Source organism: Ursus maritimus, unplaced genomic scaffold (genome assembly GCF_017311325.1).
Source record: "Ursus maritimus isolate PB19 unplaced genomic scaffold, ASM1731132v1 scaffold_15, whole genome shotgun sequence".
Taxonomy (NCBI): Eukaryota; Metazoa; Chordata; class Mammalia; order Carnivora; family Ursidae; genus Ursus; species Ursus maritimus.
In genome coordinates, this window is record NW_024423897.1 from 31,303,102 (window position 1) to 31,325,423 (window position 22,322).

The 22,322-nt window shown below is 36.4% G+C and overlaps 1 protein-coding gene across 2 annotated transcripts in view; it reads right to left on the reverse strand.

The window, feature by feature from the left end:
• FBXO4 (F-box protein 4) overlaps positions 1-22,195 on the reverse strand; it is a 50,722-nt gene extending 28,527 nt beyond the window's left edge. Inside the window, exons 1-7 of one of the 2 annotated variants that reach the window (XM_040630473.1) lie at positions 21,991-22,195; positions 20,552-20,787; positions 17,949-18,169; positions 14,417-14,492; positions 14,133-14,308; positions 10,504-10,679; positions 9,185-9,556 (exon numbers count right to left, since the gene is read on the reverse strand). In XM_040630473.1, coding sequence (XP_040486407.1) covers positions 9,467-9,556; positions 10,504-10,679; positions 14,133-14,308; positions 14,417-14,492; positions 17,949-18,169; positions 20,552-20,787; positions 21,991-22,179 — 1,164 coding nt within the window. In that variant the 5' untranslated portion in view covers positions 22,180-22,195 and the 3' untranslated portion in view covers positions 9,185-9,466. Of the gene's footprint in view, positions 1-9,184; positions 9,557-10,503; positions 10,680-14,132; positions 14,309-14,416; positions 14,493-17,948; positions 18,170-20,551; positions 20,788-21,990 lie in introns of those variants that run through there. The other variant, XM_040630474.1, reaches the window with a different exon arrangement.
• Positions 22,196-22,322: the final 127 nt, after the last annotated feature.

Sequence of the window (22,322 nt, forward strand, 5' to 3'; positions counted from 1 at the left end):
TGTCCCCTGAATTACTTCATCAGATCTATCTACATTCGGTTTTTATATGCTTTCTTAAGTAAATGGGGCTATTTATATCAGGTTTCTTATGAAACTAAACAAAAACTCATTTTGATAATGGTGTTGTTCTGTAATCAAACTTATTTATAAGAACAAACTATTTTTAGAGCACTTTTTGTACAACTCTCTGTCCTTAGTGTTTTTAAAATATTAACTTATTTAAGCCTTTTAAGAACTCTATGAGGTATCAATTTATCTTCATTTTACAATTAAGAAAGCCAGATCACACAGAACATAAGAAATTTGCCCAAAGATCACACAGTAATAAAGTTAAGGTGTGAACCCAGACCAATCTGGTTTTTAGGGTCCTTGCACTTAATGCTTCAGATTATGCTGCCTCTAACATTCTTATACAAATGTGTTAGGAAGAATTAACAAATGGAAAATTTTAAATATACGATATTTAATTTGTTGAGACTATAGCAAGGGTCAGACCTCAAATGTTATGAAAAAGATTGTTTTCGAGGACTTCTTCAAGGGTCAAAAGAATTGAAGGCAAACATAATTCAAATAGGAGGGGAAACAAACGAGTAAAAGAGTCATCACACGATACAGTAAAAATGAAATAATACTGAAAATCAAGGGAGGGCGCCTGGGTGGCTGGCACAGCGAGTTAAGCGTCTGCCTTCGGCTCAGGGCGTGATCCCGGCCTTTGCGGGATCGAGTCCCACATCAGGCTCTTCCACTATGAGCCTGCTTCTTCCTCTCCCACTCCCCCTGCTTGTGTTCCCTCTCATACGCTGGCTGTCTCTCTCTGTCAAATAAATAAATAAAATCTTTAAAAAAAAAAAAAAAAAAAGAAAATCAAGGGAAGAAAGAGACATGATGAGAACTCTTCACAGTGTAAAAATAATATGATCAATATAGTTCAGCTACTCTGTATAGACAAAATGCTAGAAATTTTTAAAAAATAGTCACTGATCTGGTGAAATCATAAGGAGGGATTTATGGGAAAGCAAAATTCTTGCTTTCAGATACAATGTACATCACAAAAGGTGGTTATTGTGACAAGAGAGCACAGAATAAAATGAAAATTATACTTTAGGCCATCAAAGAGCAGTAAGTACAAAAAGTCTAAATAAATTCCAAAAGATAAATAGACTCTTCTGGTGATCAAGAGCTGTTGCTTTTATGGGACCAATTGCTAGTCTGGGTTACTGTGGTGACGATTATCACACCTGTCACAAGAAGAGAGAGTTTTGCTGGAGATAAGAGAAAGACCACTTGAAAGTTTTAGGCTAACAATATGATTGCTATACAAGATTTTGAAGCTCCAAATGTGAACTCCAAATGTGAAAAAGTAGAACTACTCCAAATGCGAAAATAAGTATTTGAGCCCGACAGAATTCTGACAAAAGACAGAGAGCAGATATGAAAAGCAGAAAAATGTTTTGATTTTGTTACGAGGACAACTGCAGCCACTAGAGAGGAGAAAAGGGATCTCAGAAAAGAAAAGAAGCCAGGAAGGGAATCACTAAATTCTCTGTCTATATCTTTGGCTGAACTTTTGTGTGAAAAACCAGCTCAAGCTGCTCACTTAAATAATAAAGACAAACTAATGTAGAACTGTTGCTCAAGAGAACAGAGTTGCAATTTATGTCTAACCATATTAATTGCTTAAACAAAGAAAAAACTATCACTTGGAGAAAAATAGCAGAAGCGCAGGTCTCACAATTTCACATTCATATTTTTCAAGAATACAATACAAAATTCTGCAAGATACAAAAAAAAAAAGAAAGAAAGAAAGAAAAGAAAATGACACTCATGTGGGCGCCTGGGTGGCACAGCGGTTAAGCGTCTGCCTTCCAGCTCAGGCGTGATCCCGGCGTTATGGGATAGAGCCCCATCAGGCTCTTCCACTGTGAGCCTGCTTCTTCCTCTCCCATCCCCCTGCTTGTGTTCCCTCTCTCGCTGGCTGTCTCTATCTCTGTCAAATAAATAAATAAAATCTTAAAAAAAAAAAAAAATGACCCTCATTACTTTAATTAAAAAAGAACAAAAAACTGAAATAACCCCAGATTTGGAATTAGCAAACAAAGGTTTTATTTTAATTTTTTAGAAAGATTTTTATTTATTCAAGAGAGAAGAGAGAGTGAAGAGACAAGCATATGGCACTGTAGAAGAGTGGTGGTAATTGATGGTCTCAGAAGGAGGGAGAAGCAGACTCCCCCCGCTGAGCAGGGGACCCTTCCACGCCTGCAAGGCTCAAACCCAGGACCCTGGGATCAGGACCTGAGCAGAAGGCAGAGGATGCTTAACCAACTGAGCCACCCAGGTACCAACGCAGCGCATATTAAAGCGCGATTATGACCATTCTCAATGATGTACAGGGAATGTATGCCCTCAATGAAAAAAAAAAAAAAAAAAAAAGGAAACTGAAGAAGAAAAATAGAAAAAAAAAAAAAGGAAATTATAGAACCAATACAATAATAAATTATAAAAATTCACAAGACTGATTTAACAAAGTATAGACAAAAAGAAGCATTTCAAATCCTTAAGAATAATCCTTTGAAATTATCCAAACTGAAGAACAGAGAAAAAAAACACAAAAAATATGCAAGCCTCAGAGACAGGTTAAATAATAACGAATGGTATAACACGTGTTGTTACACAATATAGACCCAAAGAGGAAGAAAGAAAGAAAGAATGGGGAAGAAAAAATATATTTGAAGAAATAATGACCCAAAATCTCACAAACTTGGTAAATGACATGAATTTAATATTCGCAATAAGCCAGTAACTCCCAAGCTGAATAATTATAGAACAAGGCCTTCCAAGGCACACTGTAGTTAAACTGTTTGAAAACCAAGATAAAAGTAAACTTGAAGGCAGACCAAAAAAAAAAAAAAAAAAAAAAAAAGGAAATACAGGCCAATTATACAAAAATAAAGATGTAATTAGTGAGTAACTTCTTATCAGAAATATAGAGGCTAGAAGAAAACAAAAAGAACATCTTGAAAGGGCTGAAAAGAATAAAATTGTCAACCCAGGTTTTATATATCTTGAAAAAATAAAGCGACTTTTATTATTTTTGTAAAATGTTTCTTCTTTTAACTTCTTTGTAACATATATGGACTGTTTTAGCAAAAACTATAACACTGTTCTCACTGAGATTTATAACATATGGTGGTATACTGCATTTAACACTATACAAGGAGTGGTGAAAAGAATAATGAAAAAACCCACACAGTTACAACTATTTGTACATATTACACAAATTGTTTACAAGGTTAACCATAAAGAAAACTTTCAAAAGCTAAGGAAATACATTGCAATCACCGGAGCAACCTCAAAAAATGCGAGGCGTATGTAAAAAAACTAATAGAAAAACTTGATCAATTTCTAAAAATATTGAAATACCCAAACAGAAAGACTAAGAGAACACTATAGTGAAAAGGGGATAAACAAATAATAAAATGGCAGATCTGAAGCCAATCTTATCCAATAATCGCATTAAATGTAAATAGTCTAAACATGGTAGCGGGTAAAATGTAGGTATTGCCAAGAATGGAAAAAGAAAAAAAAAAAAATTGGCTATATTTTATCTACAGAAGATACACTTAAAACATAAAAACAGATTTGGTTGAATGGATGTATCATGAGATCACTATTTTTTTTTTTTAATGTGAAGGTTATATTAATGTAGAGAATGGATTTCACAACAAGTATTAACAGCAAAGAGGATATTATTAATAATGGACAAAGGTTGATTCATCATAAACTAAATGTCATATATGTATGCGTACCTAAAAACATCATCAAAAACACATTAAGCAAAAGTTGACAGTTAAAAGGAAAACTAGCCAATTCTACATAAAGTCTTTAATACCTATTGGTAATTGATAAAACCATATAAAAATCAATATGGGGCACTTGGCTGGCTCAGTCAGAGTGAGTGACTCTTGATCTTGGGTTTGTGGGTTTGAGTCCCACACTGGGTATAGAATTACTTAAAAATAAAATCTTTGAAAAAAATCAATATAGCCAATATAGAATATCTGAACATTATCAATTACTTTGACCTAATAGATAGCTATAAAATATTCCACCACACACAACAGGATATAAACTCTTCTCAAGTGCATGTGGCATATTCACCAGAATACACACATAACCTGGGCCAGAAAGCAAGGTTCAACAAATTTAAAGATTTAAATTTTAGTGTTCTCTGATTAAAGAGACACTGAATCAGGTATCAATAACAATAAAAATATATAGGTAACAGATTAAACAACACTAAAAAGCGATAATACCAAATAATCCATGGATTGAAAAGTAATCTCAAGGGGATTAGAAAATATTTTAACTGCATAATAATAAATACATAGCATTTTAAAATGTTTACATGAAGCTAAAAAGAGGGCTTAAGGGAAAATCAATAGCTTTAAATGCTTATTTTTTTAAAAAAAAGGAATGGGGCACCTGGGTGGCTCAGTCAGTTAAGCGCCCGACTCTTGATTCTCAGCTCAGGTCTTGATCTCAGCGTTGTGAGTTCAAGCCTTGTGCTGGAGCTCCACACTGGGCATGGAGCCTACTTAAAAAAATTAATTTTTTAAAAAGAATAGAATCAGTGATCTAAATTTCTACCTTAAAGAACTAGAAAGAGGAAACGGAATAAAAACTCAAAATTTATAAAGCAGAAAAGGAGATTAGAGCATAAATCAATGAAATATAGAATAAATCAGTAAAACCAAAGGTGGGGTTTTCTAGAATAATAAAATCAATAAAACTTTAGCTAGATTGGTCAAGAAGAAAAAAAGACATAAATTACCAATATCAGGAATGAATGAGGTGATGTACTACAAGTATTAAAGGAAATAGGGAGATCTACTTTTGGCATAATAGCATGAGGGTTCTGTGGAATGGCTTCCTAGAGAAACTGGAGAAAATTATTTTTAAAAAACAATCACTTACTGTGTCCTCTTCAATGTCTTTCAAGAGTGATTTGTAGTTTCTAGAATATAGGTCCTATAGTCTCTGGTTAAGTTAATTCCAAGATAACATATACGGTTTTTGGTGCTATTGTAAATGGGATGGATTCCTAATTTCTCTTTCTTCAGTCTCATTGTTCGTGTATAGAAATGCAACTGATTTCTGAGCATTGATTTTGTATCCGCACATTATTGAATTGCTCTATAACTTCTAGTAGTTTGGGGGTGGATTCTTTTGGGTTTTCCATATAGAGTATGATGTCATCTGCAAAGAGAGACAGTTTGACTTCTTCTTTGCCAATTTGGATACCTTTTATCCCTTTTTGTTGTCTGATTGCTGTTGCAAGGACTTCTAGTACTATGTTGAATAATAATGATGAGAGTGGGCATCCTTATCGTGTTCCTGATCTTAAGGGAAAGGCTTCCAGCTTTTCCCCATTGAGAAGCTGATATTTGCTGTAGACTTTTCATAGATGGTTTTTATGAGATTGAGAGCGTGCCCTCTATCCCTACACTCTGAAGGGTTTTAATCAGGAAAGGATGCTGTATTTTGTCAAATGCTTTTTCTGCATCTATTGAGAGGATATGATTCTTGGCTTTTTTCTTGTTGATATACTCTATCACACTGATAGATTTGTGAATGTTGAACCACGCTTGCATCCCAGGGATGAATCCCACTTGGTCATGATGGATAATCCTTTTAATGTACTGTTGGATTCTATTAGCCAGGATTTTGTTGAGGATTTTGGCGTCCATATTCGTTAGGGAAATCGGTGTGTAATTCTCCTTTTTGATGGGTTCTTTGCCTGGTTTGGGGATCAAGGTAATATTGGCCTCATAGAATGAGTTTGGTAGTTTTCCTTCTGTTTCTATTTTTTGAAATAGCTTTAGGAGAATAGGTATTATTTCTTCTTTGAACGATTGGTAGAATTCCCCGGGGAATCCATCAGGCCCTGGCGTTTTGTTTTTTGGAAGGTTTTTAATCACTGTTTCAATCTCTTCATAATTAATTGGTCTGTTTAAAAAATTAATTTCTTCCTGTTTCAGTCTTGGTAGTTTATAGGTTTCCAGGAAGGCCTCCATCTCTCCCAGGTTGCTTAATTTATTGGCATAAAGCTGTTGGTAAAAGTTTCTAATAATCCTTCCAATTTCATTGGTGTTGGTTGTGACCTCTCTCTTTCCATTCATAATTTTATTAATTTGGGTCCTTTCTCTATTCTTTTGGATAAGTCTTGCCAGTGGCTTATCTATTTTATTTATTCTTCCAAAGAACCAGCTTTTAGTTCTGTTGATCTGCTCTACTGTGCTACTGGTTTCTAATCACTCTTGAAAGACCTTGAAGAAGACACAAAGAGACGGAAAAATATTCCATGCTCATGGATCAGAAGAATTAACATACTTAAAATGTCCATGCCACCGGAGCAATCTACACTTTCAATGCTATCGATCAAAATACCAATGACATTTTTCAAAGAACTGGAACAAACAGCCCTTAAATTTGTGTGGAAACTTTGAAAAGGCCACGAATAGCCAAGAGGAAGTGTTGAAAAGAAAAAAAAAGCTGGGGGCATCACAATGCTCGATTTCAAGTTGTACTACAAAGCTGTGATCACAAAGACAGCATGGTACTGGCACAAAAACAGACACATAGACCAATGGAACAGAATAGAGAACCCAGAAATGGACCCTCGGCTCTTTGGGCAACTAATCTTTGACAAAGCAGGAAAAAACATCCAGTGGAAAAAAGACAGTCTCTTCAATAAATGGTGCTGGGAAAATTGGACAGCTACATGCAAAAAGAATGAAACTGACCACTCTCTCACAACATACACAAAGATAAACTCCAAATGGATGAAAGACCTCAATGTGAGACAGGAATCCATCCAAAATCCTAGAGGACAGCATAGGCAGCAACCTCACGACATCGGCCAAAGCAACCTTTTTCATGACACATCTCCAAAAGCAAGAGAACAAAAGATAAAATGAACTTGTGGGCGCCTGGGTGCACAGAGGTTAAGCATCTGCCCTCGGCTCAGGCGTGATCCCAGCGTTATGGGATCGGAGCCCATCAAACTCTTCCGCTATGAGCCTGCTTCTTCCTCTCCACTCCCCCTGCTTGTGTTCCCTCTCTCGCTGGCTGTCTCTATCTCTGTTGAATAAATAAATAAAATGTAAAAAGAAAAAAAAAGGTATAATTTAAAAAAAAAAAAAATGAACTTGTGGGACTTCATCAAGATAAAAAGCTTCTGCACAGCCAAGTAAACAGTCAAAAAAACTAAGAGGCAGCCCACGGAATGGGAGAATATATTTGCAAATGATACTACAGATAAAAGACTGGTATCTAAGATCTACAAAGAACTTCTCAAACTCAATACACTAGAAACAAATAAACAAATCATAAAATGGGCAGAAGATATGAATGGACACTTTTCCAATGAAGACATACAAATGGTGAACAGACACATGAAAAAATGTTCAAAATCATTAGCCATCAGGGAAATTCAAATCAAAACCACACTAAGATACCACCTTACGCCAGTTAGAATGGCAAAAATTGACATGGCAAGAAACAATTGCTGGAGAGGATGTGGAGAAAGGGGATCCCTCCTACACTGTTGGTGGGAATGCAAGTTGGTACAGCCACTCTGGAAAACAGTGTGGAGGTCCCTTAAAAAGTTAAAAATTGAGCTACCCTATGATCCATCGTTTGCACTACTGGGTATTTACCCCAAAGATACAGATGTAGTGAAGAGAAGGGCCATATGCACCCCAATGTTCATAGCAGCATTATCCACAATAGCTAAATCGTGGAAGGAGCCGAGATGCCCTTCAACAGATGACTGAATTAAGAAGATGTAGTCCATATATACAATGGAATATTACTCAGCTATCAAAAAGAACGATTTCTCAACATTTGCTGCAACATGGACGGCATTGCAGGAGATAATGCGAAGTGAAATAAGTCAAGCAGAGAAAGACAATTATCATATGGTTTCTCTCATCTATGGAACATAAGAACTAGGAAGATCAGTAGGAGAAGAAAGGGATAAAGGAAGGGAGGTAATCAGAAGGGGGAATGAAGCATGAGAGACTATGGACTCTGAGAAACAAACTGAGGGCTTCAGAGGGGAGGGGGTGGGGGAATGGGATAGGCTGGTGATGGGTAGTAAGGAGGGCACGTATCGCATGGTGCACTGGGTATTATACGCAACTAATGAATCATGGAACTTTACATCAAAAACAGGGATGTACTGTATGGTGACTAACATAATAAAAAAATATTATAATAAAAGAAAAACAATCACGTAAAGTCTCTCCAAAGCACGCAGAAAATGAAGAAGTATTTTTTTAAAAATCTACTAAAACTCACTAAGAACATCAAGTGTCTGGGATTTCAGCCAAGACTCACTCCCTCCATTCCTCCTTCCACTCAGCAAGATGGAAACTCCAATCTAGACTGGGGCAGCCAAGGAAGCAGAACCACACTACCTCTCTAATTTAGAGAAATATCTTCGCAGGAGCAAAATGTCAGCATTTCCCATCCTGCCTCCAACTACATGTTGCTGGAGCCAAGTTCTGAAAGAGTNATGTAGAAGCTCCCTTTTTTGGAGCAGCACCCACTCACAAATTGTAGGCTGTATCTTGGGTGCAGCACCATAATACTACTATGCTTTTTTTTTTTTTAACTCTAACCCTAATCCTAACCCAAATACTGTGCTCTTGTTATTATGTTAAAATTCCTCAGTTCCAATGAAATAGGAAAGACATAACATATCTTCTGCAATTTGTGAGGAGAAGTTCTTATGATCATGCCTTATGGAATGTTTTCTCTATGAGTATGGAATAGAAATTGGCTTTAGAATCTTATGAATTTTCAGTTATGTGAAATAGCAATTTCCAGGAAAGTTATTTTCACTGATTCAGGATTACATAGGATATAGTTAATTTCTACTGTTTCAGGAAAAAAAAAAAAAAACCAGAAGTCATATGGCCATAACAATAGGTGCAATTCCAATAAATATTCCAGTCTTTAAGCAGTATATTTATTAAAAATAGATAAAAACTTCTTTTTGATAACCAGTTAAGGACCCTTGAAAAGAACCTACAGAAAGCTTAGCAAATTTGCTATTCTCCACCAGGGCAATCTTTGAGCTGAAATTAGAAATCACAAAGAATGAGAGAAGTACAAACTTGTTCTTTTCAGAATTTAATATTTTAAAAAAGAAAATATAAAAGTTATCAAAAAAAAGTCTTAAAAGATTCATTCGGGGGCTAAATGCTAGCACTGAAACTTTTTTTTATAATTGATTTAAGGTAAAAAGTAAAAATTAAGTAAAAAACACAGCAGTTACAGCTGTCCCAATAAAAAGCCCACCTGCAAAAAGGCTGGACAAAATTAGCTGACTCAGCAAATATTCACATCATGACCTTAGTAAGTTTCAAGTGGTTTCAGTTCCCAAGGTCTAAAAGGAGGATCATCGTGCATGCTTAGATTCTACTTCTTCAAGAATCCACTGAATGCCATTCAAAAAACCAGAGAGAGTTTCAGCCTCTGTATCCTGGACCTATGAGCAGATAAGAGAGACCACTGTCAAAAACTGAGTTCAAAATCTTATGATTAAAAGAAACATTTTTCTAGACACTAAAAAAGGAACAGGATTTTAAAAATCCCAGTAAACTTTGGGTGAGTCATTCAACTTTTGTCTTCTATAGAACTTAGATTTTTAAAAAATGGTCTTCTGTCCATAATTATTACCAATATGAGGCTTATTACTCATCTTGGAACTCAGTTTTGGGAATGGGAAGAACTACCATTTCTATGACTTGTATGTATTAGAAAAAAAACTCCTCTAAAGGATCCACTTTGAAAACTAAAACATTTTTGAATGAATTCAGCTAGTCAGCTGATAAATGTGATATCCAGTTGCAAAAATGTATTTTTTAAGACTGCCACTCTTCCTAATGGTAAGCTAAAACTCCCAACACACAGGAAGCTGCACCTTTATCAGTAGCTTTCCAACTGTGTTCAGGACTCCATGGAAGGTATGTGGGGAAGAAGGGAGAAAATCCTCTAACTTATAAGCATATTTCCAATTTTTACTTTCCTTTATTTTACTTAGGGGCTTTTATGTAAGGTTTCATTTGAAGAAAGGATTCCATGATTAAAATAAAATTTGGAAAGAAACAATGAGATGAAATTTGTATTTTGTATTTCTGATGATCCTTAAAGTATAATATTGTTAACGCTGAAAAAAAAACCATGGTACTGGCATCTAAAAAAAAAAAACCAATCCCCAATTGCTATCTCACTGTATCTATGATAGGAGAGGCAAGTAGTGAGCAAATGATCAGGTGAAACTTACAGATACCAATCAAATATCTCCCACTGATTAAGCTATTAAAACTAACTTTAGGATGCTATTTCATTAAAGAGAAAGAGTAGGAAAGAATAAAATCAAATAGGGAACAGTGAAAAATAAGATTTTTCTCACCAGAGAAGATAGAACCTTACCATCCATGGGTGGTTTAGATGATTTAGACGCAGCTCATGAGCCAAATAAAAACAGGGCATTCTTTTTACATTTGCTTGAGAAATACAAGATAAAACCAGCATAGGTCTTCCTGAAGATCCAAAAGCTGGATCTGTCATTGCCATAATACGAGAAAATTCATCTTGCCATTCATGTCCTAGGGAATGTAGTCAAAACCCTTAATTTGCATTACTTATAAGGATTTTAAAAATAATAAAACAAACTTAAAAACAAAACATGGAAATAAAAAAATTACCAGGATCCAAACATAACAAACTGCCTCTACTGCTATTCATTTACAGTTGTTCATTTACTAATCTGTCATAAAATTACATTAGGTACCCTTCAAAGACAGCAATTTCAGTGAAATTAGAGGGAAAAAAGTCACAGTACCATTCAGATGTCTCCATAGTTTAAAGGCAAAAATACTTTAATACAGGTATTTTCCTCTCATCAATTTTGCAGCTATCACTACCTTTTCTTTCAAAGACCTTAGTTTAAACAATTTAAACATAGACTTGGGTCTGGCACTTTTATTTAAACTAAAAATCTCTGCCTTTCATTGGACTGTGTAAATCACTGACAATGTGAGGTAGTCAAAATTCTAAAAGGACCCCTCCCCCCATGACTCACACCCTTGTATAATCTCTTCCCCTTTGAGAGTGGAAGGAATCTAGAATCAGTGATGAGATATCATTGCCATAAATGAGTAGGCTACATTGTAAGACACAGCTGACTTCAAGAATGAGCGATTATCCTCTCGGTGAGGCTGACCTAATCAGATAGGCCCTTAAAGAGATGAGGTTCTCCTGGTGAGAAAGATTCTCCATTGCTGGATTTGAAGACAAGAGGGAGTCACAAGGCAAGAAATGAAGATACCTTCTAAAAGATGACATCAGCCCCCAGCTGACAGTCGGCAAGGAAACAAAAACCTCCATCCTACAATAGTAAGGAACTGAATTCAGCCAATAACTTCAGTAAGTTAGAAAACAGATTTTTCCCAGGAGCCACCAAAAAGTGCTGCAACCCATCTGACCCTGATTTCAGCCTGTGAGGCCCTAAGCTGGAAACCCAGCCATGCTGTGCTGACTTCTGACACAGAGAACTATGAGCTAATTAATAGGTGTTGTTTTAAGCCACTAGGTTGGAGGAAATTTGTTACAAATTAACAGAAAATGAATAAATATTTAATGTCATTATCAACAGGGTGCATTACATAACTTCACATATAGGAGAACTTTATAACAATGTATTTCCATTTGTTCCCTTCCATTTGTTTGTATTGGTATCATATATCTTATGGAAAAGAATCATATACCCACAATACATTATTATTTTTCCTTTACATATTATAAAAAAAATGTTAACTAGGGGGGCGCCTGGGTGGCACAGCGGTTAAGCGTCTGCCTTCGGCTCAGGGCGTGATCCCGGTGTTCTGGGATCGAGCCCCACATCAGGCTCCTCTGCTATGAGCCTGGTTCTTCCTCTCCCACTCCCCCTGCTTGTGTTCCCTCTCTCGCTGGCTGTCTCTATCTCTGTTGAATAAATACATAAAATCTTTAAAAAAAAAAATGTTAACTAGGAAAACAATCTTATACATAGCTACATTGCTTCCATGCCAGGGATCTTAAATTTTTTTTAAATGAAGATCCATTTCTCCATCTAGTATTATATTCTTCTGCCTGAAGAGCTTTCTTTAATATTTCTTGTAATGAGAATCTGCTGATAATGACCTTCCTCAGGTTTTGTCTGAAAGTCTTGATTTTGCCTTCATTTTGAAAGATATCTTTGGATACAAGATTTTCCCCACTTTGGAATACTGTAAAGATTTCCCTTCATTGCCTTCAGCAATTGTTTCAGGAATTCTCAGTCCTTATCTTTGGCCTTCTGTATGTATGCTTCCTTTTGTTTTGGCTGTCTTCAAGATAATCTCTTTATCTTTGGTTTTCATCAGTTTGGCTATAATGAACCTAGATTTATTTTTTATTTATGTACTATTATTTTTTAAAATTTATTTGGAGTTCTCTGAGCATCTTGGATCTGTGGTTTGTTGTCTTTCAGTAATTTTGAAATTTTTTTGGTCATTATCTGTTCAAAAATTTCTTTTTCCTTGTTCTCTTTCTTCATGTTTTGGGACTCTAATTACACATGAGTTAGACCAGGTATTGGCATACTATGGTCTATGGATCTATTTTTATAGATAATTTTTTTAAAAACAGCCATGGCTATTCATTTATAACCTGTCTATGGCTACTTTTGCACTCTAACAGCAGAGTTGAGTAACCGTGAGAGATCATATAGCTTATATGGCTAAAATATTTACTATCTGGCCCCTTAAGAAAAAGTCTACTGACCCCTGAGTTGTTTTCCCCAGTTCTTGGATACTCTGTTCCTCACTCCTACTCTTTTTTCTGTGTTTCACTTTGGATAATTTCAATTTATCTTCAGGTTCACCAAGTGTTTCTTTTGCTGATAAATCCACTAAGAAAGTGTTTACCTGCTGTATTTTCATATTTAGCATTCCCATTTTACTTTTTCACAGCTTCCTTCTCTCTGCTGAAAATCCCTATCTGTTCACACATATTTTCCATCTTTTCCACTAGGTCCTTTAACATATTAATCATAGTTATTTTAATGTCCCTTTCTGAGAGTGCTAACATCTGAATCATCTCTGGGTATGGTTCCACTGATTGCTTTATCTTTTGAAATGGGTCATCTCATTTTGATTTTTTTTTGAGTGTGTCTTATAATTTTTAATTTAATGCTAAATGTTTTATGTAGAGGAACGGCAGAGATTGAGGTAAGAGAATCCATTCCCAGAAATAGGCATGCTTCTTCTGTTAGACCACTAATGCAGTGGGTTGATTGCAACTAGTCAGTAGTTGAGCTGAACTTAAGCTTTTGTTGCTCTGGTTAACTTCAGTGCACCACAAACTTTAAATTCTTTCAGCAATGTTGCTACCTTGTTCTGAGTAGAACAATATATTATATATTCATGCCCTAACTTATTCACAAAAGATTTGGGAGAAAAATTACAATACTGGTTTGTGGCCCAATAATATTCTGATTTGATGCCTAAATAACATTGTGAAGGGCAATTATTCAGAGTATGTGGAGAGTATTCTTAACTAATCTACTTAATTAAACACTCCACATCTCTCTACTATCTGGGTAATTAAAACAAAGGTAAAATTTTCCAGTTATCTGCATAAATTATTTGAATAGAGCTAGAAGAAGACAAAACATCAATAGCAAGTGCAGAAGCATAAAACAAAGAAATACTATGTAGTTGTAGTATCAAACTTGGAAATGCATCATAATTCTGTAGGTGCTTGTTAAAAAAAAAAAAACAGATGCCCAAGAAACAACCCAAATCTATGAATTATAATCCATCAGAGTAGGAATCAGGCAGCTGTTTCTAACAAGCTCCCCAGGTGATCCTAATACACATCAAGGTTAGAGAACTCACTATTAACAGTAATGGTCATAGAATCACATTTATTAAATTAACCATCATGTTCTTAAGAAACCACAGTAAAGCCTAAAAATATAAATTTCTTATTTGCTTTGCAAAAAAGTTCTCTTAGAAAGAAAATAAGATAATGCTTACTTTTATGAGCTTCAGCATTTGCAACATAGATGAATCCATCAACAACTTCACACACCTTCTGAATTTGTGGAATTACACTATACCGGCTTCCCTGCTGATCATCTCCTTCATTCTGTACACTGAACATCTTGTTAACTGCACTTGTATGCTCTTCTCTTGCTCTGTCTCTTTCTTTCCTATAAGAAAAATGTAAATATAAAACATAAATACTAAGCAGGCTGCACCCCCCCCCCAAATATCCAAGTCCTGATGCCCCAGGTGGACTGCCAAGTAGGCAGCCTTACCTGGTAGTTGAATATAATATCAGGATGTTGAATTTATGTTGGTTGCTCAACTGAAAACTGACTCCAGATCCAATACCTAAGAAGAAAATTACAGTTACCAAAATAAGTCACTAATAAATATAGAAAAAGATCACATTGAAAAAAACGACCCAGTATAAGCAGAAAGAGCAACCAAAAAGTCCATGACAAATTATATATAGCTTTGGAATAAAATTAAATGTTTATGTTGAAGAAAAGGTGTTGTATGCAATTTTCATTTACATGGTAATAAAAATATGGATAAAGAACAAAGAGCTGATAGGCTTATAGCATTCCTTTTGTATCATCATATCAGTAGCTGCTGCATCATTAACAGCTACTAATATTTATCATCAAGACTAAGACTCATTTCCCAACTTTTTGTTTCTCATTAGTCATACACTCCATGTGTACATTCAGTGAAATGGCTTTTTTCTCCCTCTGAAAATGTTTTTAAATTGATAGGGAGTAATCAATGGCACTGTAGAAAACTGAAAAAATATTTAGATACTGAAATTTGAAATTAAACTTGGGTTACAATCTTGAATTTGCCACGCTGCCATTTTTTGTGAGCCTCAGTTTTGACATCAAAATATAGAAATAATCCTGGGCACCTGGTGGCTCAGTCAGTTAAGCGTCCAACTCTTGATCAGCTCAGGTCATCTCAGGGTCTTGAGAATGAGCCCCTCATTGGGCTCCACACTCAGTGGGGAGTCTGCTGGAGATTCTCACCCCCTCTGGCTTCCACTGCCCCTCCCCCTACATGCTCTCTTTTCTTTCAAATAATAAACAAATAAATCTTTAAAATATATATATAGAAATAATACATACTTCTTAGAGATGTTGTAAGCATGAAATGAGATTACATATGGAAAACTGCTAGTAGAGTGACTGGTAAATAACGTGTACTAAATACTAGCTTCTTACTACTTTTATCTGAATTATTCAACATTGTTATTTGTCCTTCTTTCTTAACCTATTCCCTTCTTTGGCTGTGTTAACACTTGGGCTGATTCTCCTCTTATCTCATGAAAAGATCCTTCTTTCTCATATGGCTCTACTTCTTTTTGCTATATAAATGCCCTTTTAGATCTGTCCACTTCTCTCCATCCTCAATCCTTCCTTTTAGTCTCAATTATCATACCCTCGTCTGGACTTTTGCAATCACTTCTAACCAGTCTCATACATCCATTTTTGACCCCTACTGTCCATTCTTCTGACAGCAACTGGAGAGATGGCTTAAAAATGTCTATCTCATTATGTCTCTTTCCTTAAAGCCATTGCTCTTCAAAAATAACTTAATACAAACTTACCTCAACTTTAGAACAACTCCTCTTTTCAAATCTTTAATCCCTGAATCATAACCAATCTAGCTGTTTAAATTAATGTGTCATGCCATCTTATGTCACCATTCCAGGTAACACATATGCAGAAATCTTGGTGGCTGGGACTACAAGCGTAACCCTAGTCCCCTGGCCAGCAGATTTGGTGCACAAACTCCCCAAAGAGATCATAGAAACAAATTTTACTATTATCTCTGATCTTTGTTTTCATCAGTTTGGCTTCCAGAGATTATCTTCTCAACACATTTAACCTCAACCCACTATGATCTCCATGCTGTTCTGTACCACACTGCCAACAACCCATCCCCCCATTCTTCCCTGATCTCGCAGGGTTTGAGACAAATTAGATTGGCATTTATAAACTATCATTTCTGCTGCTGTCTGGAGAATAAAATTGACATTTCATGATCAGCAAATTTCCCCATATCCCCAACCTCTTCTTTAGGTGTTCCACCTCATAGCCTTACCTGAACTGGCCTACCCTTAGGTGCTCCTTCTCTTGCAGTACACTTCTCAAGTAACAAAACTGCTTATTCTCTCACATCTCAGGATAAAGATGTGGGGTCAATGTCCTCTACTCTTCACTGCCACATCCTATTACTCACCACCCCTCTTCAAAACTCCATCTCTTTGAGATATATTATTCAGATGTAGTACCATCTCCCCTTCCTCGACCTCGTTTATGAGTCTCCTTTTGATAACCCCTTCTTCTAAACATTCACTGAAGATTTCAGCACCTGGTTCACAATATTCCTCTCCATCCTCAGAAACTTCCAAGTCCATGTGGATACCATATGATTCCCAAATCTTGATTTCTAACCCAGATCTTGCTCTTGAGATCTGGATGCACAGAGTAATCCACAAAGACATTTGTTCCGTTTATTCATCAAATATATATTGAGTGCCTACTACATGCCTGACATCAAACACACAGCTAAGAATAAAGCTGGTAAGACTCCTGCCCTAATGGAGCTTCCATTCAAGTGAATTGCTTATACCAGGCATCTCTACTTATATCTCCCAGAGTTATCAAAGTCAGCATATTCCAAAGAGTAGCTGTCCTTCTCTTTATAAAGATCCCTCAAAAAACTTTCTCTTCCTCCTCCTTATCCTAGTGGATGGCACTATCCTCCAATATGAAAACCCCATCAGAAATACCACTCATACATATTCAGTCAACACTGTATCCTTCATATTTTTTCACAATATTATAGTGGTTTCTTAACAGGTCTCCATGTTTTATAGCCTCTTCTAATCAATTTTCCACTCAGGAGCCAGATCTTTCACAAATGCAATCTTGATCATCTGACTCCTCTGTTTAAAATCTTTCAACAGCTCCCAAATGCTTAAGCATGGCATACATGTGTCTTCTCACCTAACCCCACTCTAGACACATAGAACTACTTCAAATGTGTCATATGTATCCAGAGCTTTGTGCTTCTAGAAACATAGTTCTCACTGCTCACAATATTTCTGTCCCTTTTTTTAATGGCCTACTTTAACTCATCCTAATGACTCAAATAAGGCATTATGTTCAACAAAGAGCCTTCTCTGACCCTTATCTTTCTACCCAGGAGCTAATTATACCATATTCTAATCACTTATATACTTGCCTTTGTCCTGAGACCAAATATCTTCAGGGCAGACAAAAATTTTTGTTGTTTTAAATAGCTACACCTCTAGCATCTAATAGGTGCTCTCAATAAATAAGCCAAGCATAAACTAGATTATATTGTTACCTATACTTATTATATCTCCTGCTTGCCAACTAACTACATGATTATTGTTTTCATAGAAAGAAGAGAAAGGTGTTAATTTAGCTTTTTGAACATTCCAATATATATCAAAGTACTCTGCACATAGTAGATGCTGAATGGTTTTTGCTGTTAACATTCTTTTAAAATATAGTAAGTATTACACAAACATTTACTTGCACATAATCTTATATTTTGAATTCCACAAATTTGAGGAAATAAGAGGAAGTTCATCTCTCATAAAAAGTAAATCAACTCTTTCAGTACACTGGGACCTGGGGAGGAGGGGCTCCTATTCACCAAATTACTATATTTCATTACATCAAAGAATTAATTAAAAATTTCTTATGATTTAACATTAATGTCAAGCTCAAAGTGTTTTAATTATTATATACTACAGATTAACATGAAAATTACCATCAATCTGCCTATGAGGCAAACCAGCTGTCGGGCAAAGTTCCTCAGAAGACATCAAGCTCAACACCAAAGATGTATTCAGTTCTTCCAAACCTGGTCCAAACATAGCAAATCGTGGTTCATTCTGAATGATCAATGAATGTAAAAATGATGTGACAGCTCCATACATAGGACGGCTAGATTTCAAGGATCTTCTTGTATATGGACAGCACATTTTATAGCTGTATAAAATTGTCACAATTAGAAAATTAACACAGAAAAAAACATAGCCAGTTATTCATTCAACAATATATAGTTTATTGAGAACGTGCTAGACACAAGAGATACAATAATTATATAGTTCCAATGCTCATGGAGGGAAGTGGAGAACAGATACATTATAATATGTATGCTGGATGCCATGACAGGCAAAAGCAAAGGCACTCTGGGAGTAGAAGTGGTCCAAATGTTAAGAAAGTTTTCCCCAGGAAGTGGTTACTTGCTTTCTAATCTCTCATTTAGATTTTCTCATAGAACACTTGGTCTAATACTAGTTTCAGTCATAAAAATTCACTACATAGAGCAGTGATTCTCAGTTTGGGGAGATTTTGCCAACCCACCCCAAGGGAGAATTTATTTGGCAATGTCTGCAGACATTTTTGTCACTATGACTGGGGGTCAGTGTGTGGTGTGCTAGTGGCATCTAATGGACAGAGGTCAAGAATACTGCTAAACATCCTACAGTGCACAGGACAGTTGGTCTAAACACTTGGTCTAAAATGTCAATAGTGCAAAGATTGAGAAACCCTACACTAACCCATATGCATAGTTAGCATAAATGTCTCTAGAGGTTAAAAAAAAGAAGAAGAAAAGATAGGAATTAGTAAGGTCACCAATATAACCAAATTTCTTAAGTACTCCTATTAACAGCCTCAAATATAACAGTTTAATAAGTGTTAAATATACAGGGAGACTCTAATGTTCCTTAAAGATAACCTAGCAAACTAAGAATCATGTGAAAAAAAACCAACGCAGTTTCTTTCAATAGCTATAAATTTCTAAATTACCAATTCTACATGTTATCAAAAGTTAAAACACAGTACCCACATCAAAATAAAACTTAAAGCCCTCTGATGAAATCAAGGTGTTTAAGACAATTACTAATCTAACAAGACATGATCTTTATTTAGGAACCTTGTAATTCAAGAAGGAAAAAAAAAATCAACTTTGAAGCTAGGTAGATCTGGCCAAGCCTCACCACTTTATTTATACAAACCACTTATAGTATGAGCTTAAGTTTTTTCATCTGCATTATCTGAGCAATAACAATTAGCCCAGGGTTGTAAGGACCAGAAATTAATTTATATGATTTAAAAAACAAAACAATGAATGAAGAAAAAAAGACACAAACAAAAAAAGAAACTGGTGGTTGTCAGGGGGAGGTTAGTAGGGGTGTTATAAAACGAGTAAGAGTGCACTTATCGTGATGAGCACTGAGAAATGTATAGAATTGTTGAATCATTATATTGTATATCTGAAACTAATATAACACTATGTTAATTATACTTCAATAAAAAATACTTTATATGATCACAAATGGTAGTTACTAAGATTATTACTATTCCTGGGGAAAAGTTGGTTCCATAGCATGATATACTTGATGCTATGGTTGGTTGTGAGACAATGTAGAAGTAACAACCAGTCAACAGCACTTACTGAAATTATATATAACACATCACATACATTTTAATCAAGCAGTCTCATAAGACTTGGCATTTAGGTTAGAATAAGGAAAGATCTAAATAATTCAAATAAAATATGAAAAAAAAATCCTGTATCTAGATACTAAATCTAGCAGAGCAAAACAATTCTTACCTAAAACAAATATTCTTCTAATTTTATTTACAATGCCTTAAATTTGGGGCCCTCAATAAAGTAGGTTATATCCAGATCCAACGACATTATATATTTTTAAGGTGGATGACAGGGTTCCAATCTGAACAGTCCCTTATAAGCTATATACTTTAGGCAAATCCATAACCATTTTGAACTTCAATTCCACATCTATAACACAAGGATAATACCTTCTTATCGGGTGATGGCTAAATAAGTAAACACACATAAAGCATCCCTCATAGAATCCAATACACTACAGTTGCTCAACGACATATAATTCTCTCAACTACATTATATTTAAAAGTGTCAATGTTTTGGGGTGATAAAAAAATCTTATTTCCCAGAACCTAGAGAATGGATTTCTTCCCTGCTAAAGAACTGGTCTCTGATCACTGATCATTCCTTTTTTGGATATGGAAAGTATTTACTATTTAATAAAATGACAAGTGTTCTAAATATGATGAAAGTTTTAAGAAATGTTTCACTTCTTGGCATATGAACTCTTTACAATTATTCAAATACTCTAGTCAGGCACCACAGGTAAATAACAAAATGTGAAAACTGAAAGGGTCGTATGAAGGAATTAATCCCCAACTTTTACAAAAGAACACTTACAACCAAATTCCATGAAATGAATTAGTGGCAGAGCCAAGACTAATTTAGACTACTGACCTGTAATACAGTCAAATTAAGTATCTTCGTTTTAATTCATAAAACTAGATACTTACACTGCCATGTAGTCAAAAAATGCACCATCAGTGACCTCAGATATAGGCTTTTTTAAGATTTCTAGATCTGGAAGAGACTTCCAGTCAACAGAAGACCAAGAAGGAAGATCCCGCAGCAGAAAATATCTCCACAGAATTGGATCTCGTACAGTTTCATTCCAATAATGGCTTGTACTTCCCAACTGACACAGATCATGAGGTGAAAGAAATGACAAAATATATAGCTGTACATCAATCTGAAACAGAAACAGCAAATAGGTAAAAAGGATGAAAAACTTATCTTAAAATTGTTTTCTGATAATAAATTATAAACAAATAATTATTTTATTATACTAGGAATCCAAAGGCCACCTGGACAGTCCGTCTTTTTAATAATTATATCTATCATGATGAGTTACAAAATTAATAAAGAATTATACTAGATAACCAAAGATCAATTTAACAGTATTTTTAATAATTAAATATATCATTCTGAAGTTATTTTCCTGCCATCAGAAGAGAAACATTTCTGAACATTTAATTGCTGACGCACTGAAACATTCATGAAAGACCAATCATTGTTCTAGTATTTTTCAAGCAAAATAACCAGGTCCTTTAATTTGTCCTCGTGGTATTTTGCCACACCATTTATCTGAACAAATCACTTAAGGAAACAATCTAGTCTTCAAAATAAACCTTTATCAAATCACTCCTGATTTTGTCATTAAGTTCTAATCAAAGAGTAAATCTGCCATCTGAGTTCCTCCATAAAATCTGTATCTCAAAGAACTTCTACAAAAGGGAGAACCTTGGAGGCATTCTAAAGTTCTTAATTTCTGATAGACGTCAGAGAGAGGTGTCAACAGCCTAGCTGAGATTCAGAATTCCTATAATTTCTAAGAATTTCTTCTCTCTCCCATTTCCCCATCTGCCTGAAAAGTTTAATAATAAATGATGTGTATAATTCTTGTGGCCTGTTGTAACTTGAGGCATTTCTTAGTCACTGTCAATTAAGTGTGGGTTTTGTTGCTTGAAATACGCGGTCAGAGAAGAGCCACGATATCCTCGCCGTGTTTCGGTACACCGAACCTGAGGTGAAAGACGCTGAGCACACAGTCGCTGAAGGCTTTCCCAGGCTAACCAGAAAGTCTGCAATGGTCTCCTTGGTTCCTTAACCTGACGTTCGGGGTGTTCTGGGACCAAAACTTGCTTTGGGGGGTAGAAGACCTGAGGGTGACTTGACCGGTTACCAGGGCGCCTCTGATGGTGCGTTTCGCAGCGACCCTCGGTCGGCTGCGGAACACCAAAGGTCAACGCCTGGGTGTTTCTGGTCAACTGTTGCTCCCAGGTGACGACACTGCCCGGAATGGCCGCAGGGCGGCGGCAGACACAGACCTGGGCGCGGTGAGGCCCCTTCCGGCCCGCCCCTCGGTCCTCCGCGGCCGGTGGCCGCCACTCACCGGCAGCCGTGTTAGCGTACTGGCCTCCTCATCTGCCTCCTCTTGAGAGGCCCTCGGCGTTGCCTTCTCCTTGCCCACCGACTGCCAGAAGTTCCTCCAGCCGCTGAGGAAGGCGGCCTCTAGCCGGCTCCAGTCGCTGTGGTGCGGCTGAGGGGAGCTGCCCCCGCTGCGTGGCTCGCTTCCCGCCATGGCCGCCGGCGCCGCACGTGACGCGCCGCAGGGTCACGCACGCTCCCCGCTCCGGGCTGTCCGCCTCACGCCTCGCGCCTCCCTCCTTCCACGTCTCCGCGCCGGCAGCCTCGGGACCGGGAACGGAGAGGTGGCCCAATCAG